Source organism: Phascolarctos cinereus, unplaced genomic scaffold (genome assembly GCF_003287225.1).
Source record: "Phascolarctos cinereus isolate Bilbo 61053 unplaced genomic scaffold, phaCin_HiC Scaffold_2;HRSCAF=192, whole genome shotgun sequence".
In the NCBI taxonomy this organism is placed as follows: Eukaryota; Metazoa; Chordata; class Mammalia; order Diprotodontia; family Phascolarctidae; genus Phascolarctos; species Phascolarctos cinereus.
In genome coordinates this window covers 77,899,735-77,923,935 of record NW_027555625.1, presented here as the reverse complement: position 1 = coordinate 77,923,935, position 24,201 = coordinate 77,899,735, and the positions used below count along the sequence as shown (strand labels likewise).

The following is a 24,201-nucleotide window of genomic DNA, read 5'->3' as shown; positions in this document are numbered from 1 at the left end:
TCCTCAGGTCATCTCTTAGAAGAAACTCTAATTCAAATACACATACAAATACCCTAACCAAACTCTAATGCTTCCAAGTTAAAAACAAAACAAACAAACAAACAAAATCCCACAATAATCCAGGAGTAAAGAAAGTAAGTATCAAGTAACCACAATCAGGATAACAGAAGACTACACAGAAAAAGGAAAGGAAAACCTAGAATATATTATACCAAAAGAAAATAACTTATGACAAGAGAGAAAGAAAGAAAGAAAGAAAGGAAGGAAGGAAGGAAGGAAGGAAGGAAGGAAGGAAGGAAGGAAGGAAGGAAGGAAGGAAGGAAGGAAGGAAGGAAGGAGAAAGAGAGAGAAAGAAAGAAAAAAAGCTTATTCTGGAAAGCTCAATATAATCCCCAAAGGAAAAAATAATAACTTTTAGTAGAGAGATGACTTTCAAGCATTCCTCACAAGAAAACCAGAGCTGGGCAGAATATTTGAATGAAAACAGGAGATAAAAGAAAACTAGAAATGCAATTACATTGGAGCAATTAGAACTGAGAACAAGATGATAAAGTAATTATATTCTAATAGGGGAAGAACAGAGAATCTTCCCTTCAAGAGTCAAAGAATGAGAAAAGAAAAAGAAATTCAGAGTCTGAGATCTTCATGGTTGCAGTAAGGATAAAATAAAATGATATTTCTAAAGTACTTTTTCGTTGTTCAATTGTTTCAGTCATGTCTGACTCTGTGACCCTATAGAGGTTTTTTTTTTTTGGGGGGGTGGCAAAAATACTAGAATGGTTTACCATTTTTCCTTCTCCAGCTTATTTTACAAAAGAAGAAACCGAGGTAAACAGAGTTAAGTGAAATGATTTGCCCAGGGTCACAAGTATCTAAGGCCAGATTTGAAGTCAGGTCTTCCTGACTCTAAGCCCAGCACTCTATCCATTGCACCACCTAGCTGCCTTTACCAAATATAAAACTCTGTGTAAATGCAAGGATTATTATTAGTACTAGTCTACTACTAGTAGTACAGGTTTTGTAGACATAAATGAAATTGTAGATATAAATGAAGTTCAGATCAAGTTAAAAATTAATGAGTCAGTAAACATTTATTAACACCTACGATGTGTCAGGCATTTTGCTAAGTAATGCAGATACAAAGAAAGACAAAAAAAATAATCCCTATTCTCAAAGAGCTCACAGTCTAACGGAGAAGCTAATATGCAAACAAAATACAGATAGGATAAATACAAGATGAACAACAGAAGGAAAGCACTAGAATTAAAGGGAATTGGGAACACCTTCTTGCAGAAGGCAGGATTTTACCTAGTTAAGAAATTCAGGAAGCCTACATGAGGAGGAGAGAATTCCAGGCACGGGGGATCGCCAGTGAAAATGCAGAACTGAGAAAGAGAATGCCTTTTGCAAGTAAAAGCAAGATTGCAGAGTACACAGGGTTTGAGAGATAGGGACTAGTGTAAGAAGAAGCTAGAAATGAAAATCTTTAAGGTCTCATCTAACTCTTTTTTTTTTAGCAAAATAGCTAAAATTTATACAGAACTTTGAAGTTTGCAAGGCATTTTATAAGTATCTTATTTTATCCTCACAACAATGCTAGAAGGTAGGTGCTATTATCCTCATTTTACAGATTCCTCATCTGAGATGGACAGGTGACTTGCCCAGGGTCACACAGCTAGTAAATATGTCAGACTGGATTTGAACTCAGATCTTCTTAACTCTGTGCACTATGATGTCACCTAGTTACCCAGACTTTAACTCACAGCTGCTGAAAGTCAAATCCATGTATTGGGTACAGTAAACCAGTGTTCTTTGTACTGCATGTGACTACCTACCTACATCAAACTAAAAACTAAAAATTCAATGTATGAAAAGAGATTTGACCTGAGTTTTAGTCAGAACCCAGACAGTGGCTCATTGTATGACCTTGGATAAATCATTTAACCTCTATGGGTCTTGATTTCCTTGTCTTCAGGTGTTATGTTTGATAGCCCCTAACCTCTCTCTTTTGTAATTTGTTTCTATGATAATTTGCATTTTTCTCCCTGCTGTTTGGGATTACTCATGCCCAGTTCCTATAGATAACTGAGTGCTGACTCCACAATTAATCAGAGGACCTACCTGAGTTTCAATTCTGCCTCTGATAATTACTGTCTCTGTAACCTCAGCCATACTGCTTAACCTTTTTGGGTGTCAGAAATGAAGAAGTAAAACTGTAAAAAAGAGGAAGTAAAACTATACAGCCTTTGAAATCCCTTGTAATTCTAGATCTACAATGGAATAATCCTATAATTCATCTAATTAAATTATCTACTTAGAAGTCCTCAGACTTCCCAGCCAAGATGGCTTCCTCAATGAAGGCACACCCAACTCCCACATTCCTACTACAAATAGTGATCAAGAAATCCCATGATAAACTAAAGCTCATGACTTTTTCGGCTACAGCACTGCACAAGAACTTAGCCAGCAGAACAGGAGCAATAGCAAAGTGGGCTGGCCTCCTGCAAAGACAGCAGAAGCCTAGCTTCTCAGAGCGACAAGAGGTAGGCAAAGATACACGGACCACGTAAAGCTCTTGTGTCAAGATGCAGAAAGAGTAGAAAGTACCTGAAAAAGATTCAGGGAAGTCAGAAATCCCCAGAGAGGTGAGAAAGTTCTAGGGTGGAAACTCTGGAAGACTTAAGGAACAGAAGTCATTCAGTGTGGTATGGCAGTACTCAGAGCAGGTTATGCTAAGCCCAAAGGCTCTAAGGTTCCTAACACCTAACACTGTCCTGAGATGCCAGAGATGGTCTGAAGACACAATTCGCAGAGGCTCAAACATCCAACAAGATTGAACGTCAAAAAGTGGAAGTCTGTGCAGGAAGACCAGGCAGGGTCAATGGCCCCAACCAAAAGCCTGCCAGAGGGCAGAGTCTGTTCCTGGCAAAACGTCCCAGTCTATGAATGAATGCTGGAGGATTGAGTAAATGAAGGATAATACTTTTGCATATAAAAAATTACTATGTGGATATCTAGAGAACCCCAGAAAGGAGAACTAAATAACAACTACAAGCAAAGACTCAAAGCATAGATTTTCAACAAAGACCACACAAATGCCTAAAAGAAATGATGCAACAGATTTAAAAAAAATAAATAAAAACTGGAATAAAAAGAATTTGAGGGATAAAAAAACAGATTAGAAGAGAAAGTAGTAAACTATACCTAAGTAAGGGGCTACCTGAAAACCAGAAGAAACCAGAGAAAAATCAATGACTCCATGAGACAGTAAGACATACTAAGACAAAATCAAAAGATTAAAAAGAAAAACTAAATCCAAAAGGCCACATGCCCTTGATGACCAGTGAATAATGACATTACAATGGTGAGAAATGCTGATCTATCATTCTTTCTCGACATACTCACATGTTCTTAGACTTGAACACTTCAGCAAAGTTCTGCACACTTCGGAGAGAAGCAAGGTCTAGGGTCATGGCTTCCACCTTGGCTTTGTGCTGGAATAAAAAGAAAAATAAAAATGATAAATATCAGCAAATTTAGTTCACAGGATCACATGACAGTAAGTGTGTTATGAAACATGTCTGAATTCCCTTGTTGAATATTAGAGGCCCAGAATGAATATAAATCACAAAAATGAATGGAAGAATATAGCATTTACTGCCAAATGCTGTATTCAGAAACTACAACTCTGCTAAACACATATGCCAAATGGTATACAACTTCATTAAACACAATGAATTGACATATGACAGTTTTTAGGCATTTCAGTTGTTTTCCATCATCCCAGGAACTAAAATGTATGATGACAAAAACAGAAAATGTGAAAAGGTAAGTGAGCCTGATTTCTCAATGTGTTTAACTGGATAGAAGGGTGAGGGCAGAAAAGGTGGAAACAGTCTCCATTTCTGTCACTTAGCACTATGTCACCACCATTTCATCCTCACCAAGGAAAGGAAATGCCTTCAGAGAGCCTGGCCAGGTGCACAGTACTTTGTCTAGATAGGATTTAGTCTGTCAACACAAACAGCTCTTAGTGAAAATGTAATTGACTCAGTTCGATTTGCAACCCACAGGAAGAGGAGTGGAGGGTTTCTAGAGGCACCCACTATCCTTAGGACACTAATGAGATGTCCCTTGTGTTTGCATCCACTGAAGAGATAAGTTACAGATTAATTTTTTTTTCTTTTGAACTTGACAAACATCTACAAACACAAATATTTCATTATACACAGAAGAAAACGGTATTGTATTAGAAACTGTGAACTTGTTATATCCAACCTGTTGGTTTTTTTTAATAATTCTATATATATACATGTGTATGTGTGTATTATAAGTGTATAATATAATGGGGCAATTATAATGGCATGGTGGATAAAGCACCAGGTCTGGAGTCAGGAAGATCTGAGTTCAAATTCTGCCTCAGATACTTACTGTGTGACCCTGGGCAAGTCACTTTAACCTTTTTTGCCTCAGTTCTTCATCTATAATCTGTGATTAAAAAGAACATACACATGTGTATATACATATACACACACACACATATATACACACACATATGCATACATATGTATGTATGTGTATATGCGTGCATGCATGTATGTATGTATGTTATATACTTACAACTCATAATGAACTTCATGAAAACCCTTCGGAGAAAGGATAAACATCAGGGTCCTACGTTTTCAGAGTTGTGAGTTGCCTTAGAGTTGTTTATATACCTTACATGTGTGCCTCGCTCACTCCCCCCCCCCATACCTATTCTTTCTCTGTTTTTTTTTTTCCTCTCTCTCCATATAGAGACAGATAGCTGGACTGATAGCTAGATAGACAACCATATACATGTATATATGGAATTTTACCACATGTATGCATGTATGCATGTAATAGACAACTAGACCACACACACACACACACACACACACACATACACACACACACACACACAAAATAGCCTAGTTGGTAGCATACTAGTCTATATGTGTGTGTATTTATATGTGTGTGTATGTGTATACAGCTTAGTATATATGTGTGTATGTATGTATATGTATATAGAGAGACACACAAACATACATACGTGCATCTAAACAGAACAGCATACTGATCACGGATGAGAAGCGTGTTTCACTCCAGGCCTCTTGTCCATAAACTCTCTTCCAGGAGGCAGGAGGTATGTTTCAGCATCAGTCTTCTGAAGTTACTCTTGGCTGACGCTTTGATTAGAATTCTGAAGTCATTCAAAGCAGTATCATGATACTCCTTTACTATATCCAGTGTTTGTGAAACCAAAGGAGCTGGTCTCACCAGTCACCAGGGCTGATAGATTTTCAGAGCTACCTTAGCTGGATTGTCTTAGATTGCTCCCCAAAAAGTAAGTGGTAACAGCTGCCCCCAGATTCGCAGTGAATGCCTCTTGGCCAGGGTATGGTTTTTCAGCAGTAATAGTCGACATCACAACAGAGCAGCCAGGTGAGCGGTGTTGTTATGAACAACCTTTGAGCCCAGTCTTTACAGGGCTGTGCAGAGCACCTAAGATGCAATCCCCACATGGAGCCAGCATAGACATTCTATAACTCGTTCTGGTCCGATCACCACATGATGATTGGAACCATTTTGATTTGCTACATAGTCAGAGTCGGGCTCATTCAAAAAGAACCAGTTAAGTAGTACCTGGTTTGTTCACATTTGGTCCTTCTCTTTCCTGCCCAATGGCACTCCAGTTAGAGAAGAGAAACGATGAGGTGAGAGGAGAGGCCTCATGCCTGTCTCATTGCTGGCCAATATGTGGCCTGTGGATAAAGGCTCAAGTTCTTTGCCTCACCATTTGTTCTTCCATTTTAAGTGAAGGAGATTGAAGGCTACAACTTTCTGAAAGGTCAGGAGAACTATACTCACAATTCAGAATGAACTTCATGAAAACTCTCTGGAGAAAGAAAGAACAGGGCCTGATATTTACAGAATTCTTAATTGCCTTGGTGCTGTATAAGTACCTTACATGAGCACCTCATGCTCCTTGTTCCCCTCGCCTGGGCTCTGGTTGTGTTTGTGGGAGAGGCTGGCCCTGTTGTCAGGGGAAATGCTATGCCAAGAAAATAAATGCCTTTCCCAAAGAACTGAGCCTACAAGCTGGTTGTTAAGGGGAAACACATTGGTGGCAGCTCGTAAGCTGGTTTTTAGAAGAGCTACTCACAAGGTTACCCCTAGAACCATGGCAAGGAGATAGAGCAGACCTTGATCTAGGAGAGTAAGGTCAGTATAACAGCTACATGTGGTGTCTCATCTGGGATAAAACTGGGTGCTTCACATTAGTGGGGACCCCTATAGATAAATGTGAGTCCTCAGGCTATGCCAACAAAGTGTAAGGCTCTGTCAGCTTCTACTCTAAGACAGAAATTTTTTGAGTATGATAGTGGAAAAAAATAATATGTCTGGTTTCCAGAGATCCCTAAGAACGGAAAGACTCATCGCTAGGAGACGGACAACTTAATGATAAACTATTTGGCTATAGCAACCCATGAAAAGAGTAAAATACATAACAGTCCTCAGGACTGCTTGGTCCCTTTCTGCTTCTCCAGGGACAGTGCCTTAGAGCTGGCAAAGATGTCTGTGGGAATGGGATAAGGGGCAGAGGTGCTAAGAGTCACTTAGTGTGTAAACAAAGTGGATGTTCACCAACTGGGGACTGATTAAACAAATGTGCACGAATGGAATTGAATATTATTGTGCTCTACGAAATTACACATGTGACTAATACAGAGAAGCACGGAAAACTTAAAAGAACTGATTTAAAGTGAAATAAGAGGAGACAAGAAAATAATATTAACAAAGATTAAAATAATTTAAGTGGAATAAACAGCAACCACAAACAATCAAAAATGAATGTTGTGAAATTATGAACTCATTCCCAAAGAACAGAGATAAGAAAACACCTCTCACCATTCCTTTGCACAGCTGGTGGCAAGGAGAATGTGAAGGAGTGGTCCACGAGTGTGGAATACTGAATATATCATCAGAATTTTTAGATGCATTGATTAGCTTGACTGATTTTTTTCTCTCTTCCGCTGTTTTTTTCAACAAATGTCTTGGGGGCAGCCAGGTGGCACAGTGGATAGAACACCAGCCCTGAAGTCAGGAGGACCTGAGTTCAAATGCAGCCTCAGACCAAACATTTGACACTTACTAGCTGTGTGACCCTGGGCAAGTCACTTAATCAGAATTGCCTAAAAACAAACAAACAAACGAACAAAAAAGTCTTTGTTCTATGGGATGATTCTCTAGGGGAGAGAGAGGAGAAGGGATGCCTTCTAGTTAATAATATACCTGAATAAGAGTCCTCTCTACAATATTTCTAACAAGAGGTAATACAATCTTTGCTTTAAGACCTCCAAGGATAGGCAAAGAATTCATTACTTTCAAAAGTAAAATATTCCAGTTTTGGATAACTTTAATAATCAGGAAGATTTCCTTCCACCAAACCTTAATTTAGATTTAAAAAAAAACCCACATACTTCTACACTTGTGGCTGGTTCAGTCACCTCAGGACAAGAATAAGTATAATCGTTTTTCCGTATGACAGACCTCAACATATCTAAAGAAAGCCACCACATCCCTGCAAGTATTCTCCTCTCTAGGCTAAGCATCTCCATTCCCTTCCAAAGGCCTTCTTGTGGAATGAACTTGGAGCCCTCCACGACCCTGGTTGTTTTCCCCGGGATGCCCACGTAACTTATTGATGCCCTTGCAAAAACAGACTGCATAGAACTGACTACAATATTCCAGATGTGGTCAGTTCACAGCAGAATAAAGTGGAACTGCCTCCTCCTTGTTCGTAAAAGCTACCCCTTTCTTAATGAAGCCCAATACTACATTAGCTTCTCCAATACTAGATCACACTTTTGATTCAGTTTGAGATTGTAGTCCACCAAAACACCCAAATAGTTTTTCCAGATGAATTAGCATCTGTCATAAATCCTTAATTTTGTACTTGTTTAGTTTTCTGAACCCAAGTGTAATTAGATCCAATTTTGTAGCCTGTCAAGTTCTGTCAACCAATGTGTATCCCTCCCAGCTTTGTGTGATCTGTAAACCAATAAGACTTGAGAACTGAATGGCATGGAGAAGGGAGAAAAAGGAATGAGACAAAGACAAATCTGAAGCTCTAAATATGGAAGGCTGTGCGGTTGGTAATTGTAGAAATAGTCAAGTGGGGAGGGAGAGGTGTTGGGGAAAAGATAATATGCTCATTTTGGACATGCTGAATTTGCAGTGGACACTGATGGGACAGTGATGTGGAAAATCCTGTAGGCATCTGAAGATAAAGGCTTGGGGTTCAGGAGATAGGTCAGTGACCTGCACAGATATACAGACTAGAAGCAGAAATGATCCACACAGAATTCATGGGAGTGAGTGAGAGTGACAAGGCAAAATATATACAGAGACGAGAGGGCTGAGGACAGAGCCTACTTCTGAGGAATAAGAGATGGAATGGATTGTATAATATTCCAAGATAGTGTTACATAGGAGTAGGGTGTGGCCAGATGACAGGAGAGGAACTCTCTAGAGATGACCGATGGCTGTCCTAGGAATTTCCCAGAAAGAAGAGGCAGATATTTCTAGCAATGCCATCTCTCAGAGAACCAAAAAGGATCTGGAACTGGTTCTTTATGTAAAGTAAAATAATGCAAGCACTATGTTTAAATATATAGTTGTGGCACTCTTTTTAGGCCCACATCTTCAACTCCCGTTAGCAGGTAGAGACTATGGTGGGCATTTAACTGCTTTTCCCTTCAGGGTTTTTAAGAGTAACCCTGAAGAGATGGGGGCTTTTCATCCCCCTAAGCCCCCATCTGGTATGTTTCCCACTGATTACAAGACAGGCTTAGTAAACTTTTATTTAGGAATACTTATCAATGTACTATAGTAAGTGCAGTTGTTTAAAAACATCACTCAAGTCACTTCTCTTCCCCACTCAAAAAAAAAAAAACATAAAACAGTTTAGACTGCACTCTCCCACAAATATATAGAGAGTTCAAGGTAAAGTGGGCTCAAGCTTAGAAAGCACACATGGCCAAGGGGTAATCTGCAGCTCCTGATTATATAGAAACCCTGTTCTCCCCTTCTGGTGTGTTCATGAAGTTTCTTAGGATGTGTAAATCTCTCTGTGGTGGCAAAAGGTTCAGGGGCCTTATAGCATAATGAAGTTGACCACTCATACCCACATATTTTTGTTTTGTCTTCTCTCAGCTCTTGTCTAGAAGCATTGTTTATTATTGGTTCAATTTCTCCAGTAAATCAGTTAAGAGGTGGGGGACAGGGTAAAAAAAGGGAAATGTGAAACTCCCTCCCCACCCCCATCCCTGCTGCTCTGTGGTTGCAAGTACAAGAATCTGACTCCTAAATGTGCTCCAAAAAAGATTCTCTTGACTCAAATATCCTTCCTTGATATACACAGGACCAGGATTGAGAACTGACCAGCATATAGCGATTTCCAGTTCTGAGAGACAAGTATTCCACTTCAGTCTGTAGAACAATTTGGGATTATTGAAATCCTTGAAGGCAGTACTTGAGTCATGCCCAAAAAGTCTTAAAGGGACACACACAGTGCTCAATACACAGACTGAGAAAAAGGAGTGAGGACTTCAAGAAATAAGAAGCATCAGTGGCAAGATAGCATTACCAATTCTTCCTACTACTTAAAGGACTGGATCAGAAAAAAAAAATTGGAAGCATAGGGAAAATAGATGAAAGGAAAGACTAAAAGGAGAGAAAGGAAAAAATTAACAGAAAGTTGAGACCTAGCAGAGAAGGAAGAGACCAAAGAAGGCTACTTTTTGGGGGGAAATTTTGGGAATTTTACTAATTAGGGGCTCTAAGCTATTATGATTATACTACTACTTTTGCATCTGCTCTGAATTCCATTGAACATCAAAAGAGACGAAAATGCGAACCTGAGAACCACCATATTGATCCTAGACTAAAAACTGAACCAAGTATTACAATAGGCTGTGGCTAGTTAAATATCTAGAGAGAAAGGAGTAGAGATAAAAGAGCTATCTCAAAAGGAAAGATCACATTTTCCAGACAGGAGATAAGAAAGGCCAGGGAAGGAAGCTAGATCTAGTAAGGAGGAGGGAACAAAAAAAAATCAAGTACTGGCCAATCAATTCCACTCGCCACACCACCCAATGAGGTTACAGTATGAGCCTACTCATACTGGGTAGATCAAGAAAGAATTTGTGGAGAACTTCTTACTTAAGTTAAGCCTTAAATTAAAGTGATGGTTGCATCAAGTCAAGATTGGATAAAGTAAGAGTAATTAGAGAAAGCCAATAATCCATTCTAGGGCTAAAGAGTTCAGTACGGTAACAGCAAGCAAATGGATAGAGGTAGCAGAAGGCAGGCCACAATCATGGGATGTTTCATTCTATTTTTGAACATAATCCTCAAATAGATAATAACTGGGAGTCTAAACTGAAATTAAGGCCTTCTGTGAATATATCTGTGTTTATATTCCACTATACACAAATACATAAGTTATAAGACAAGCACATTGCTTAAAGAGACAGTGTAACTATAATGCTAATCTATACTCAGAAGTTATTGTTAATGGCATCCCACAAATTCTAATCTATGCCATAATTGCATTACTCTAATGTCTCTTACCCTTCCACTTTACATATTTTCAGTCCTACATCATTCCTCCTTTTATTGTCTGAAACCTTAAATAGGAGTTGTCACTTTTAAAATAACAAGAGACACTGGCCCTGAACCCAGATTATTGGCATGACGTTATTCACTAAACAGCAATATAACCTAACTAAAGTGGTTTAATAATTCATCAATATATTATGTAGGATTTCATAACAATAATTTCACCAATACTACTTAAATAACACTAATGGTAGAAGTGGATGTAGAGAGCAACACAAATTATATCTATTGTTAGGCTAAACAACCATAACCACCATTATACATGAGACTAATTGGAACTACTGCCAATTTCAAGTGAGGCTAGAGATTAAATGGATGAGCTGATAAACATTTCCCCTGCGGAGGCATCCCAACAAGGGAGACTGGTGAACCACATCTTTAGTTTCTAAGACTGGATTTTTTAGGCACATATCCTTCTTCTAGAATAATGATTTAGATTAGGCACATACTCCAAAGAGGCTCCAACTTTCCAATAAATAAAATTGCTCTAGAAAGTGTTAGCCAATTACTAAAAGAAGTACAATTCTAGCTTTAGAATTAAGATCTCAAAGCTAGAAGGGACCTTGAAGGTCATCTAATCCCCAATGAAAAAAGAATCCTCTTTTTAATGGATGATCTTCTGATCATTAATAATCACACCCCTATAGCTCTTCTCCAAAACCATGCCTCCAAAAAACAAAGTAAAAAATGTTTAAAGAATGTGAGGATGTTTCTTTTATTACATTCACAATAATGGCAACATGGTGTAGTAGAAAGGACTGGATTTGAAGGCACAAAATATCCACCAAAGGTTGGGCTCGGCCCTTACTACTGTCAGGTTCCTGATCTGCCAAATTAAGATAACTTGATTTGCACTGACCTGAAGACCTCTGTGAAGATTAAAAGCATTCATGTGCAAAAAGCATTCTGTAATATTTAAAATGCTACATAAATATCATAGTCACTGTACCAGCAGTAATGATGAAGATGGTGGTAGTTGGTCTTAAGACCTCAGTATTGCTATCTGTATAATGGTAAGTATGGCCCCCTTCACCGAAAATGCTGTATGATTCTATAAGAATGTTTTACCTTATGTAGTCCGAAATGCATTTAGAAAATAACTATCAATATCTTCAGACTAATTTAAAGAGAAATTACACTGTATAACAGCTGGTTTAATTCAGTATCTAAGTTACATGCCATGTAGAGCAAAACTATTTAAAATGCTTATGTAGTAATTGGCAGTATTTTGTACCCAAGGTAGAAAAAATGCTTATCCTGACAAAACTAAACCAGGGAGTAAAAATCCTCAGAAATTTACCAATTTCACTATATGCAATATACTCCTTTGACAGCTTAAAAACAGTTGAAAAAAATAACCACGAATGGTCCAGTAGTTGGACAGTAAACATGATTGTGCCTTTATGCCTCCCAATTGAAAAAGGAGCTTTTTTTCATGGTGAATTTTTCATTCTAATGTAAGTGGTGATTTACGTTAACTATAGGTAACGCATGGTTACATTTTCCTGAAGGATTGCAAGGAAGTAAAGGGTAGTACAATAAGTTGAGCGTAAAAGCTTTCTCCGTCATAATATTTATTATAATGGCATATAAAATAGCTGAAATAAATAATAGATGACTAAAGGTAAATTCATATGATAAAGAATCTTTCAGCAGACACCATTACTTCTGACTACTCTCGTTTTATACACAGTTTAAGACTCTTAATAAATATACCCTATATCTTATGTAAGTACTGGAAATCTTGAAGATGTACTTAAAAGGCAGCAGACTGGACATCAGCTAATTTACTATATCATTCTATTCTCAACAGGAGCAGTCTAGGGTCTTTTTTTAATATTTTAAAATGCTTCTATATTTAATATCTATATTCTTAATGAAACTTGTTAAGGTGGACAATAGCAGGCTTTTAAAAAATAGCTGATGAAATAAAACGATATTTTAGATCATTTTGTTTCTGATTCACAAAGAAACAAAATGTCATAATATTGAGATTACAAAGTTCCTTCATTGTCTCAGAGTGGAAAAGGCAATGTAATGAGAAGCCTAGACTTGGATTTGGAAGTCCTGGGCTCAAGCCTGGGATTATCTAGTTATTAGATCTAAGACCTAGGGCAAGTTAAGCCTCAGTTTCATCATCTGTAAAGCAAGACTATTTCTAGCTGACTGAAAGGGTTACACTGGGGAAAAGTGCTTTTTAAGACAAATTGCTATGGAAAGATGAATCATTAAAGTTATGATGATTGCTATTATTATTTCGAAGGAACTGAAAAATGTTGGTTCTTGGCTTTTAGAGCAAAACTACTGCTGTCATATAAAGCCATAATTTTCAAATGCCATGTAAGTCAACTGTGATTTTTATTATCCTTAGGAAGCCAAGGACAATATCTTGTCATCAACCAACTTAATTATGAAGTGAAGGGGTGGAGGAAAAACAGAGGAGGATTACAAAAGGACTTTGACAACCAATGGTTAGATTAAAAAACTTTCATGGCTATTAATTGATATTCAGTGGCTCATAAAATGTGGAACTGAATTACACGGGAAGTAGTAACTGGCAAAAAAAAAAAGTCCTTTCAAAGATAAAGGACAATAGAGGAGGCACATTTTAACATATTAAATGTCACAGGACCAAAAATGACCAATGGCAATTCAGAAATTCAATGGAACAAGCTAACAGTCTTCTTGCCCTTTGGAGAAAGATGGAAAAAAGTGAACATGAGATCATTTATTCTTGTGTTTTATGACTCTCACGTTGTGAAGAGTGATGAAAGATTTGAATGTACGAATAATTTTCCTTACACCAGAGTCAGAGCACAATAGTAGAAATATTTCTAAACAGATGTGGCAGCCCTGAGTTCAAATGCCAACTCGAGGCAAAGTAATTTAAGTTTTATAAGTCTTAGTTTCCCTTTCTATAAAAGAGGGATAATAATTAATTTACTACATGCCTCAAAGGATTGTTGTGAGGAAAATTATATGTAAAATTTAAACTGCTAGAAAAATATTAGGTAGTACAACAGCAACAGCAGCAAAAGTAACAATAAAAATGAACTATACTAATGTTAAGGATTTCCCAATGGCCCAGAGATTTATTTATTCAACATCATTTGCCTCTCTCTCTGTAAGTATATATTATGAAAATGATATACCATCTAGCCCCTTACATAATAAGACCAGTATGATTTCTAGAGTAATAGGAACAGCCACTTTAAAATTACTGAAAAAAATTTAAAATCATCCCTTTCCTCCAAAAGAATGATGCTTAATGGGGAAAATCCTCAAAACCAAATCCATATTAAGAAAGAAAATCACAAGAAATAAATGAAAAGAGTAAAGCTTAGTAAGTCAACATAACAATCTATAAAATGCCTGAAATTTTTTTTCCAAGGGCTACTTTAGGAAATAATTCAGTAAAAATCAACTCCAGTACATCTACACAATGTGTAGAAGACCTAGCATGCTTGAGAGCCAGGCCAACAGAGTACAAACTTTGACAGGTCCTACAGATCTGGAAAGGTTTTGAGAATGGCCTGTATGTCTATTAACTGAGAACAAGTCTAGCTTAGTTTGAATAGCCTCATAACTAGTAATTTGGGGTTTTATTTGTTTTTTTTTTCCCCAGACATAGCAACTTATATTAAGGCATGGAAGGGTTTTAACCTAGGTTGGTAAAAGGAGTACCCAATACAAATAAACATTAATCTTTGAACTAGAGAAGGGTCTTATGAAATAATGCCTGGGAAGGAATAAAGGGAGGTATAGGAGTAGGTATATACTTTAATTATCATTTAAATCCATAAATGATATTATTCTATTATTTTGGCATACTCAGTATACTGGAATTGGCACAGAGTATATGCAATCAATATTAATTTGATTTTGTCATATTTGTACCTAGTTTATTAGGAATTCTCCTGCCATGTGGGTAAGTGGGACAATAAATAACTCTACGTAACTTTGTTAAAGGCAAAATAACCAGATCTAAGGGCTAGAATGAACCTCAAAGGCCAACTCCTACCTGACAAATATTCTCTTTGACAGTTTTCTCAACAAGTGTTTATCCATCTCCTCTTGAAGAGCTCCAGTGAGGGAAAACCTACTCCATCCCAAGGCAACCCACATTACTTTTGAATAGTAATCACAGTTAGGAAATTTTTCCTTAGCTCAAGTATAAATTTGCCTCTCTGAGAGTTTCAATTCAATTGAAATCAACATTATTAACTTTCTAGTTAAGTGCAAAGTACCATGCTAGATGCAGAACACTATCTAAAAAAATTTTTTTAAAAAACACCCTACTTTCAAAGAGCTTTTATTCCACATATTGCCTAAAGTCCCAGAGTGAGTAGTGAAGTAGAACCTTATAATAATTAAATATTCTGTGATGTAGCAGAAAGACATTGAACTTGGAGTCAAAAGTTCTTGGTTTAATCATTAATTCTGCTACCTGCTAACAGTGTGAATTTTAGCAAGTAACTTCCCAAACTGATGGCACAGATATATATGAAATTTTATATATATATATATATATATATATATATATATATATATATATATATATATATATATATATATATATATATATATATATATATATATATATATATATATGAAATAAAAAAACTGAAAAAGAAAGGCAGTACTAGAAAGTGGCAAAAAACATTAAATTTGAATCTGGATTCAAATTGAGGTTTCAATACTAACCACTACTACTAAGGGGCAAGTTACTTTCCCTCAGGTTCTCCATTTCTTCTTCTGTAAAAAAGAAATGGTAGAGAAAACGATGTCTAAAGTCCTTTTCAACTCTAAAACTAATGATATTATTATTTAGAAACATATGACAAGTTGCCCTACTGCTACTTCCACCACCATAATACCCTGACAGACAACACAATGAGTAGAAGAATCATGGGCAAAGAGTGCAAGGCAATTTTACAGTGCAGAAAAGAGAGTAGTGTGAGATACGGCTGGAGATGTAGGTTAGAATTAACACCCAGGACTTTGAATAGGGAGGCAAAAAGGAGTTATTGAAAATTTTGAGTAGAGTACCATAATCAGACTTGTGAGTAAGAATGTTTATTCCAGCAGCAATGTGAATGATAGATGGTAGGGGAAAAAGAATGGATGTGGGAAGACCTGATAGGCAGTTATTGCAATAATTCAGATGAAGACTTGCAAGAAACTATTTATACATTAACACATTGCCTCTTCTAACCCCTTGCCCTTCCCCCAAATAGAAAGGAAGCTCCTTGAGGTCAGAAATTATCTCAATTTTGTATTTGTAACCCCAGCAGCCAGCAAAGTGGCTGGCAAAGAGTTAGTCTTTCAATAAAGCCTAACTGACTGATTGATCTAGTTATCAGAAACAAAATGGCATAATGAAAGAAAGTTGGCCTTAGAGTCAGAAGTCCTGGTTGCAAACCCAGATTCTGACATTAGTCTACGACCCTAACAAAGTTAATTGAGCTCTCTGTACCTCATTTTCTTATGATATAAATGGCTATAATACTACTTACCCTCATAGTGCTATTTTAAGGAAAGTATTTTACAAACCTTAAAATGTAGGTTTTTCTTAAAATTTCTATTATTGTTATTGGGAGGCAGCAAGACTTTTTTGGACAAAAAGTGGGCCCCAAAGCCAGGAAGACTTGTGTTCAAGATCTACCTCTGTATATCCAAACTTTAAGACACTGGGCAAGTCACTTGATCTCTCAATGTTCTCTAATTCTCTAAGACTAAAAGTTGCAGAGAAATGCCAAGTGGGATCAGTAAAGAGAGTTTCTTCATCCAAGAGTTCCCTATATTAATGAAACCATAAGTCCTCTCTCTATCCCTGGTATTATGAATGAATGCTGCCTGAGTATCCATTCCACAAAACTCTGCACATAAGCAGGATGGAGTGGAAAGGGCATGAAATCTTAGAATCTCAAAACCTGGGTTTGAGTTCCAGCTCGGCTGTTTGCATCTGTGCAACCCCAGAAAAGCCATTTTTCCTCTCTTGGCTTTAGGGTCCTCATCTATAAAACAAAGTGGTTGAACTAAATAATCTCTAAATTACCATCCTTACTATGATCAATGATATTATTATTACTAATATTATATTATACTACTAATGCATATTATTATGACTCACTCTATCCACACACATGTTATACACACATGTATATGTGTATATACATATCCCTACACACACAAAATATTAAAACTGTATTAAGACATACATTTGAGACATTCTGTAAGTGTGGATATGCGCATATGTACACATACACATAAACATTGAGCAGCACCCTCACTACTCAACAGGTATGTTCTTCTCTTAAAGGATTTTCATTTTCTACACATGAACACAGGGGCCACAACTATTCTTTTAAAGACATTTCTACCCCTCCCCCAGAATCCATAACCCTGCAGTTGGTATTCTTTTGAAAAGATTACTGAGTAGCACATAAATCCTTTAAATTGTAACAAAGGAGGCAGAGATTCAGGCAGGAATATATTTGCAAAGTGACAAATCATGGTCCATATGAGAGAGTAACACAGAGAGAAAGACTGAGAGAAACAGAGACACAGAAAAACCAACAGAAAAATGGAGATTCCACAAATAGGTTGGTACATGTTACTACAATTAAGACAAACAGCTTATTTTTATCAGACAGTAACCACATTTTTGTTGGTGGTGTGAGTTTGTTGCTGTTGTTGTTTGTTTATTTAATGTTTTTTCTCCCTCCCTGCATGGAGTTCCTGAGATTCATCAGTTGAAGAAAAAAAAATTATATACAACACAAAGAAATAATGCCAAGATCACTGATGTTCTGGGTACCCTACCATTCCAGAAGCTCCATTCAGACTGAACAATACTATTAAAAACATGATATCCTGAGCAGCAAAGCAAATGGTTAAAATAAATCAGAATTGATACAATATCTCCTAATTAGACTCAAGCCTAGTTCATCAATTGGCAGACATTAGTAGTAGCAGGAGATCAAGAAAATTATATTCAAATAAATGTGATGGCTTAAAATAGGCAAAAATATTTTTAACAGAAGCTAAAATGTAATCTCCCCAAAATAAAGTAACTAACTCTGTGTACCCACATACACAGATGGGGTCCAAAAATACTCAACAATTACAGTAAGAAAGGCAATATTTGCAATAAAGGTCAGAGGCCTACAGAACACTAAATGATTAATTACAAACCAACAAGAATTCCATTTATAATTTAAAACAATTAGATGTTATCCATTGAAATGTGGTCTTTCATCTTTCACTCCATGGAATCATGGGATTTCTAGCATTAGGGAATCAGAGAGATCATTTAGTCCAATTCACTCATGTTACAGATACGGAACCTGAGGACAAAGAAAGTCAAGTTACTAGTCTGAGGTCACACACTGAGCAGCAGAGCCGAGATCTGAAAATTCACCATATATCCTTCCCATTGTTGTTTAGTCATTTAGTTGTATCTGATCTTCGCAATCCTGTGTACCACTGCATGGCAATACTATCCATGGGGTTTTCTTGGCAAAGATATTGGAGTGGTTTCCCATTTCCTTTTCCAGTGGATTACAGCAAACAGAGGTTAAGTGACTTGCCTAGGTTCACATAGCTAGTGAGTGTTTGAGGCCAAATTTGAACTCAGATCTTCCTGAATTCAGGCCCAGTGCTCTATCCACTAAGCCATCTAGCTGACTCATGTCTTTCCCATCACACTCATATAAAGGACAATTTCTTAAAGAGAAATGGGTAACATAATAGGTACTTTTCAATGGTTTAAGAATATTCAGTCACAATAGCAAGAGTAACTTCTCTGTAAGCAGTAACAATATTACAGCAAAACCATGGAAAAAATGCAATAAAATAATAACCAAAATTTGCATTATTCTGTGTTATTTACAAAAAGTTTTAATATGATCTCACATCTTATCCTCAGACCAGTCTTAAGAGTTATACATATAAAGATTACTAATCTCATTTTCCAGACTTTTTAAAATGAGGTCCAGAAGGAAAAAGTCACTTGCTTAAGGTCACTCACCTACTATGTGGTAGAACTTTTAAACCACATTTCTCATGGTATAAGGAGAGCATGTAAAGGAGAATGTAAAGACTCCTGGTCAATGGAACCACATACTCAAAAGCATATGCTGTCTGTTCTGCCTACTTCCAGCCCAAGTATAATGTTATGTAATGGAAGGGCACAGATATTCTGCAAATAGTTTCAGAATGGTAGATTCAAAAGGTACTAACAAGCGAAAGAGAATCTCTTGCTTCTTTCTTGTCTAGCTGTATTCAAATTAGGAGGCAAGGACTTCTGTCGGTCCTTTGGAGTCTGGGGTCTTTATCTCCCTATGTGGGCTACCACGATATGGCTCATGAATGCGTGGTCCTGCTCTTCCATCTGTCTCTATTATGGTTTTTCTCTTAGGTGGAGGAGTATAGGAGACATCTAAAACTTTGCGAGCTTAAAAAGTCAAACAGTGAGCACAAGAATCGTAGAAGCTAGAATACAGGATTTGTACTAGGCAAAGTTCAGGTCAGGCAGCAGCCCAGCCCAGTAGAATCAGAAATACATTCATCCATTGGCTATGCCTCATTTGGAAGTGAATTTGGTAGAGTAAATGCTTTGTATAAAATGCTCTAAGTGTGAGCCCACTCTTCCCAAGGGCTGAAAGTGACAGATAAGAGATTATAATTCCCTCTTTGGCAGTGGGGGATTCTTTGTAACTTTTTGCTAGATTGCAAAAAAAAAAATCTGTTTATAAAAGCTAACAAATTCATTGGTTAAATGAAACTGGTACACTAATCACTGATGTTTAACACTGGGGAAAACACACTGAAATTGGGAGGAGTGCTTATAGTATTGGATAAAATCCTCCTTCATCCCTAACTGTTAACCCTAGAACCCTTGGAGGGAACTGTAATTTTGCTCAAGAGCTTGGCTCATCTCAGAGAGTGGGAGTTAGGATAAGGACATTCAGAGGTTAGAAGAGAAATACCAATCAACCTGATTACTCTATCTTTGAATCACTTCTCTGATTCCAACACACTCTAGCCTTGGGTAATCCTCAACAATCATCCTCCACCTGCATGTGGCTAAATTCCGCAGAAAGTCGAACAACTGCATGACTAGATGTTTATGTTACGTATTTTCATCTGGACCTTCACTGCTGCCCAGCAAACCTTTTTTTTTGGCCTGATTGGTTTTCTAATACATTGCCCACAGTAAATTTTCCAAACATACTCTTCCTTCCTCAGGACTACAGTACCTACTTTCTATCTGCAAAACCTGTGCCTCTATGCTTTAGCAATGGCTAATCTACATGTTTGGCATTCACTTCTTTCTCATGTCTACCTTACAGAATTCTTAGCCTCTACCAAGGTTAATCTCAGGTGCCTCCTATGGGATGCCTTTCTTCAGCCTCCTAATTATTAGTGTTCTCTGGTTCCTCGAATTGTATTTTCTTTATTTATATGTATAAAAAGTATATTCCCATAATAGAATGTATGGTCTTTGAGGGTAGGGATTGTTTTTTGTTTATTTGTTTTATCTTTGTATCTCCAGTGCATAGCATAGAGCCCTAAGGCCTGCAGATGGTAAACACTTAATTCACTGAATTCACTTTAAATTAAAAAAAAAACCACTGTAAATCCTCAGACCTCAGGCACAAGATATTGGTCAGAATAGAAATGTAGTAAATGTTTGTTGAACTGAATTCAATAAACTTACTCTCCATTTAAAGGTCTAAACACTAAACAACAATGTGAAACACTGGTTCCCAAACAGGGAATCAAAAATCCTTCAATGGGTACTGTAGGCCAAGTATCCTGGACATTTAAGGGGTGCTATTGTTATTCACATCATTAAACCCTAGAACCTTCTTCACACATAGCAGTTGTGTTTGTATACACACATATCAGTTTTCTTGTTTGTATACATTTTTATATATGTTTTATTGTATATACACACATATGTCATGCACACACACATATACATATATATACATATATACATATATATACACGTGTGTGTGTGTGTGTGTGTGTGTGTGTGTGTGTGTGTGTGTATGAGAAATACATTTGCATGGAAAAAATATCCTGTGCTCAGAACTATACCTAAGCTCAAGGAAACAGAGTTGGTTAAAGGGGAGGGAATACAACTTATAAACAAATAAAGATGATACAACAAAAAATATGGCAGACAAGAAGTAGAGGTCCAAATAAAGCAATTTTGAAAATGTGAAGAGAGGGAACTTTTGGGGGGTGAGGAGAGAGAAGGCAAATCAAGGAAGACTTCATGGAGGAGGTGGCAGTTGAATTAGGTCTTAAATAAAGAGATGGATTTCCAAAGGTGGGGATGAGGAAGAATTAAATTCCAATTGGGAAAAGGGGAGGAGGGAAGCCATGGTGAATAAACAAAATGGTAGCTTCTATTTCTAATTACCACCTAAAATTCACATTTATTTGTTGGTTATAAAACATACAAAGTATTTACGTTAAATTTTCAGACTTCAAATCATATTATAAATGTGGTAAACAATAAAACTAATAATGGTTAAAAAATCAGGTCAGTGAAATAGACTATGTAAGGAAGAATCCAAAATAATTTATTTTAATAACCCACTGATCAATAAAGTCAAGAACATAAACAACTTAAGGAAGGTCTCCTTATTTGACAACAAGTGCTAGGAAAACTAGAAAGCAATTTGGTAAAAATCATACTGAAATAATCACATTATACCAGATAGCAAAATAAACTCAAAAGGGATAAGTGATCCAAACATTAAAAGCAACACCACCAAAAACAGGAAAAAATGAGGTCAGGTATCTTTCACAGTTATAGCCAGGAGAAGGTTCATGGAAGAGGTAGTAGTTGAGTTAGGTCTTGAAGAAAGAGATGGAGTTACAAAGGTGGAGATGAGGAAGAACTGAATTCGAGGCAAGGGAAGGGAAAGAAAGAAGAGGTGACTACAAAAGACAAGAGAGATTGTTTCATTTACACTTACATAAAACTGAAAAGTTTTTGCAAAACAAAATCAATCTAGCATAAATGGTGGAGGTGAAGTAAGAAGACACTAATAAACTGCTGGTCATGCAGTGAACGGTTCTAATAATTATAGAAAGAGATTTGGAATTTTATTAAAGAGTGAGTAAAATTACCATACCCTTTGAATCAGAGATGCCACTATTAGTCACATATCCTAATGTGATTAGGGTTAGAAACAAAGTTCCTAAACACATCAAAATATTTGGAGAAACATTATTTGTAGTAACAAAAAACTGGAAAGAAGTAGATACCCATCAATTGGTGAATGGTCATAAAAATTGTGGTACATAAATATAACATAACAAGAATATAATGTAATATAATGTATATGAAAAGAAACCATGGATAACAAGGCAGAGAAGTATGGGAAGGCTTATATGAACGGATACAATATCAAACTGTCAGTAGGGAAAATAAACATAACATAATATGACAACAAAGGAAACAGAATGCTGTTTTATTATAATGATCCAGCCTAGTCCCAAAGAAGAGATAAGAAAATGTATCTTCCTCTTGTTTGTAGAGGTTATGGAGAGTGTATGTCCAATATTCCATAAACTATCGGGCTTTATAGGTTGTGCTGTTTAATTTTGCTGAAATTTCTTTCAAATAGAAAGAAATTCTTTGTTACAAGAGGTGTCTGTCTGGACACAAAAAAAGAGGAGGGACATACTTGGAAATAAGGGTGATATAAAAAGGAAACATCTACTAAAGCACTGTTTAAGTTTTTCCCCCACAACAATGTTGAGATACAAATAGGGCAAGTAGGTAAATTATTATTACATTCATTACACAGATTAGGAAACAGTGGTTCAAAGAGGTTTCATGATTAGGCCAAGGTAACACAAATTACCTAATACTCTAATAAGTATCAGAGCCAAGATTTGAATCCAGGATTCCTAACTCTGAGTGCAGTGCTCCTTCTCTTATAGTACTCCATGTGTGATAAGTGGTACTCTCTTGACAAAGAAAACCATGTATTAGTTGCAATGGTCAGTTACCACTGCTTTTCTCAACACCACCAAATATCAGCCCTAAAATTCAACCACGGCAATAAGCTGATTAATAGACCACCAATAATAATGAAAGTAAAGGTCGAATTCCCTTGAGAAAGGCACTGGATAATAAGTAAAATGTCTCCACAGTTCTCAGTTAAATAATCACATACCTTTGCACCTGACACGGAACACCTTATCCCAATGCTAAGCCAAAAGAAATGAGATTCATTTTTTTGGAGGGGAAAAAAACCAACAAACATTTCCAAGCAGATGTTTATAAACAGAAGGTAACTGATAAAAACCCAAACACAATGCGGCATTATGGTGCATGATTCACAGATGAACCCATTGGAACTACTGCAAAAAGCCTTCCTGGAACCCATCCAGAAATTAAAAGGTGCAAACAAGCTGCCTAATACCCTTGCGTAGACTGAATTCTTATGAAGAAAATAAAGTTTATTGTCTGGAAACAGAGAAAGCCCGACGAAGGCACTAAAGCAATGGAGGTGAACAATTAGACAGATGTTCACTTAAGGAAATAAAGAGAACGGAAGACGCCATCGCTGAGGAATTTTACGAGAATACTGACAACTCGGCATCTCATCAAGGGCACGGGGAAAGTTAAAGCCATTGAAGCCATCGCGGCTTAACTTCCGGGGAATGGCTGACCTTGCAGAAAACCTGCATTCAGGTAGCGGGACTGAGAGCGGGGGAGTCACACGATGCTCCTTTGAGCTAAGTTTGCTGGGTCCTCCGCCCTTCCCCCCACACCATCACCAGAGAGAGCTGTTCAGGAGGGAATACTGCCCCTGCCTTTTAGGATAGGCGGCTGTCCAAAGGATTTTTTCCCCCTCACTGAAACGCAGCTGTAAAGAAAGAAAAATCTGACTTTTCAGAATGTCACTATATTAGCTTAGCACTGGATAAAGTGCCAAGGAAAAGGAAAGAAAAGAGGTGGACTAAGTCTATCCTGCACAACTTTCTTCCCATTTAACCACAGGCAGATCACTTCTCCTAGAAACAATGGCTAATATTTTTAACACAAAATAATCTAATGGTGGTGTTGTGTGGGAAGCACTATGGTGTCTGCGGAATTTAAAATAGGTGTCACAGAGAGGGTAGAGAAGACAAGCATGATACACCTAAACAGGTTGCAACAAATAAGAAAAAAGGGACTTGGAAGAACTGGAGTAAAGGATGTATCAGGGAAATGTGTTATAGAAAAGGAGGATGGGCTCATTGCATGACAAGAATGACGGATAACAGGTGAACAGCCTGAATATCTCGTTATTGCCACAATGTCAGGGGAAAGGGTCCAAACCAGGGGTGGGGAACCTGCAGCCTCGAAGCCACATGTGGCCTTCTAGATCCTTGGGTGTGGCCTTTTGACTGAGCCCAAGTTTTACAGGACAAGTCCTTTTATTACGGGGATTTGTTTTGTGAAGTTTGGATTCA

The 24,201-nt window shown here is 37.2% G+C and overlaps 1 protein-coding gene across 4 annotated transcripts in view; it reads right to left on the bottom strand.

Moving 5' to 3' along the window:
- Positions 1–24,201, bottom strand: part of WWOX (WW domain containing oxidoreductase) — a 1,215,541-nt gene that overhangs the window by 840,962 nt on the left and 350,378 nt on the right. For all 4 annotated transcript variants that reach the window (XM_078149467.1, XM_020964860.2, XM_020964866.2 and 1 more), the window contains exon 6: positions 3,406–3,494. In XM_078149467.1, the coding sequence (XP_078005593.1) occupies positions 3,406–3,494 (89 nt within the window). The remainder of the gene's footprint in view (positions 1–3,405; positions 3,495–24,201) is intronic.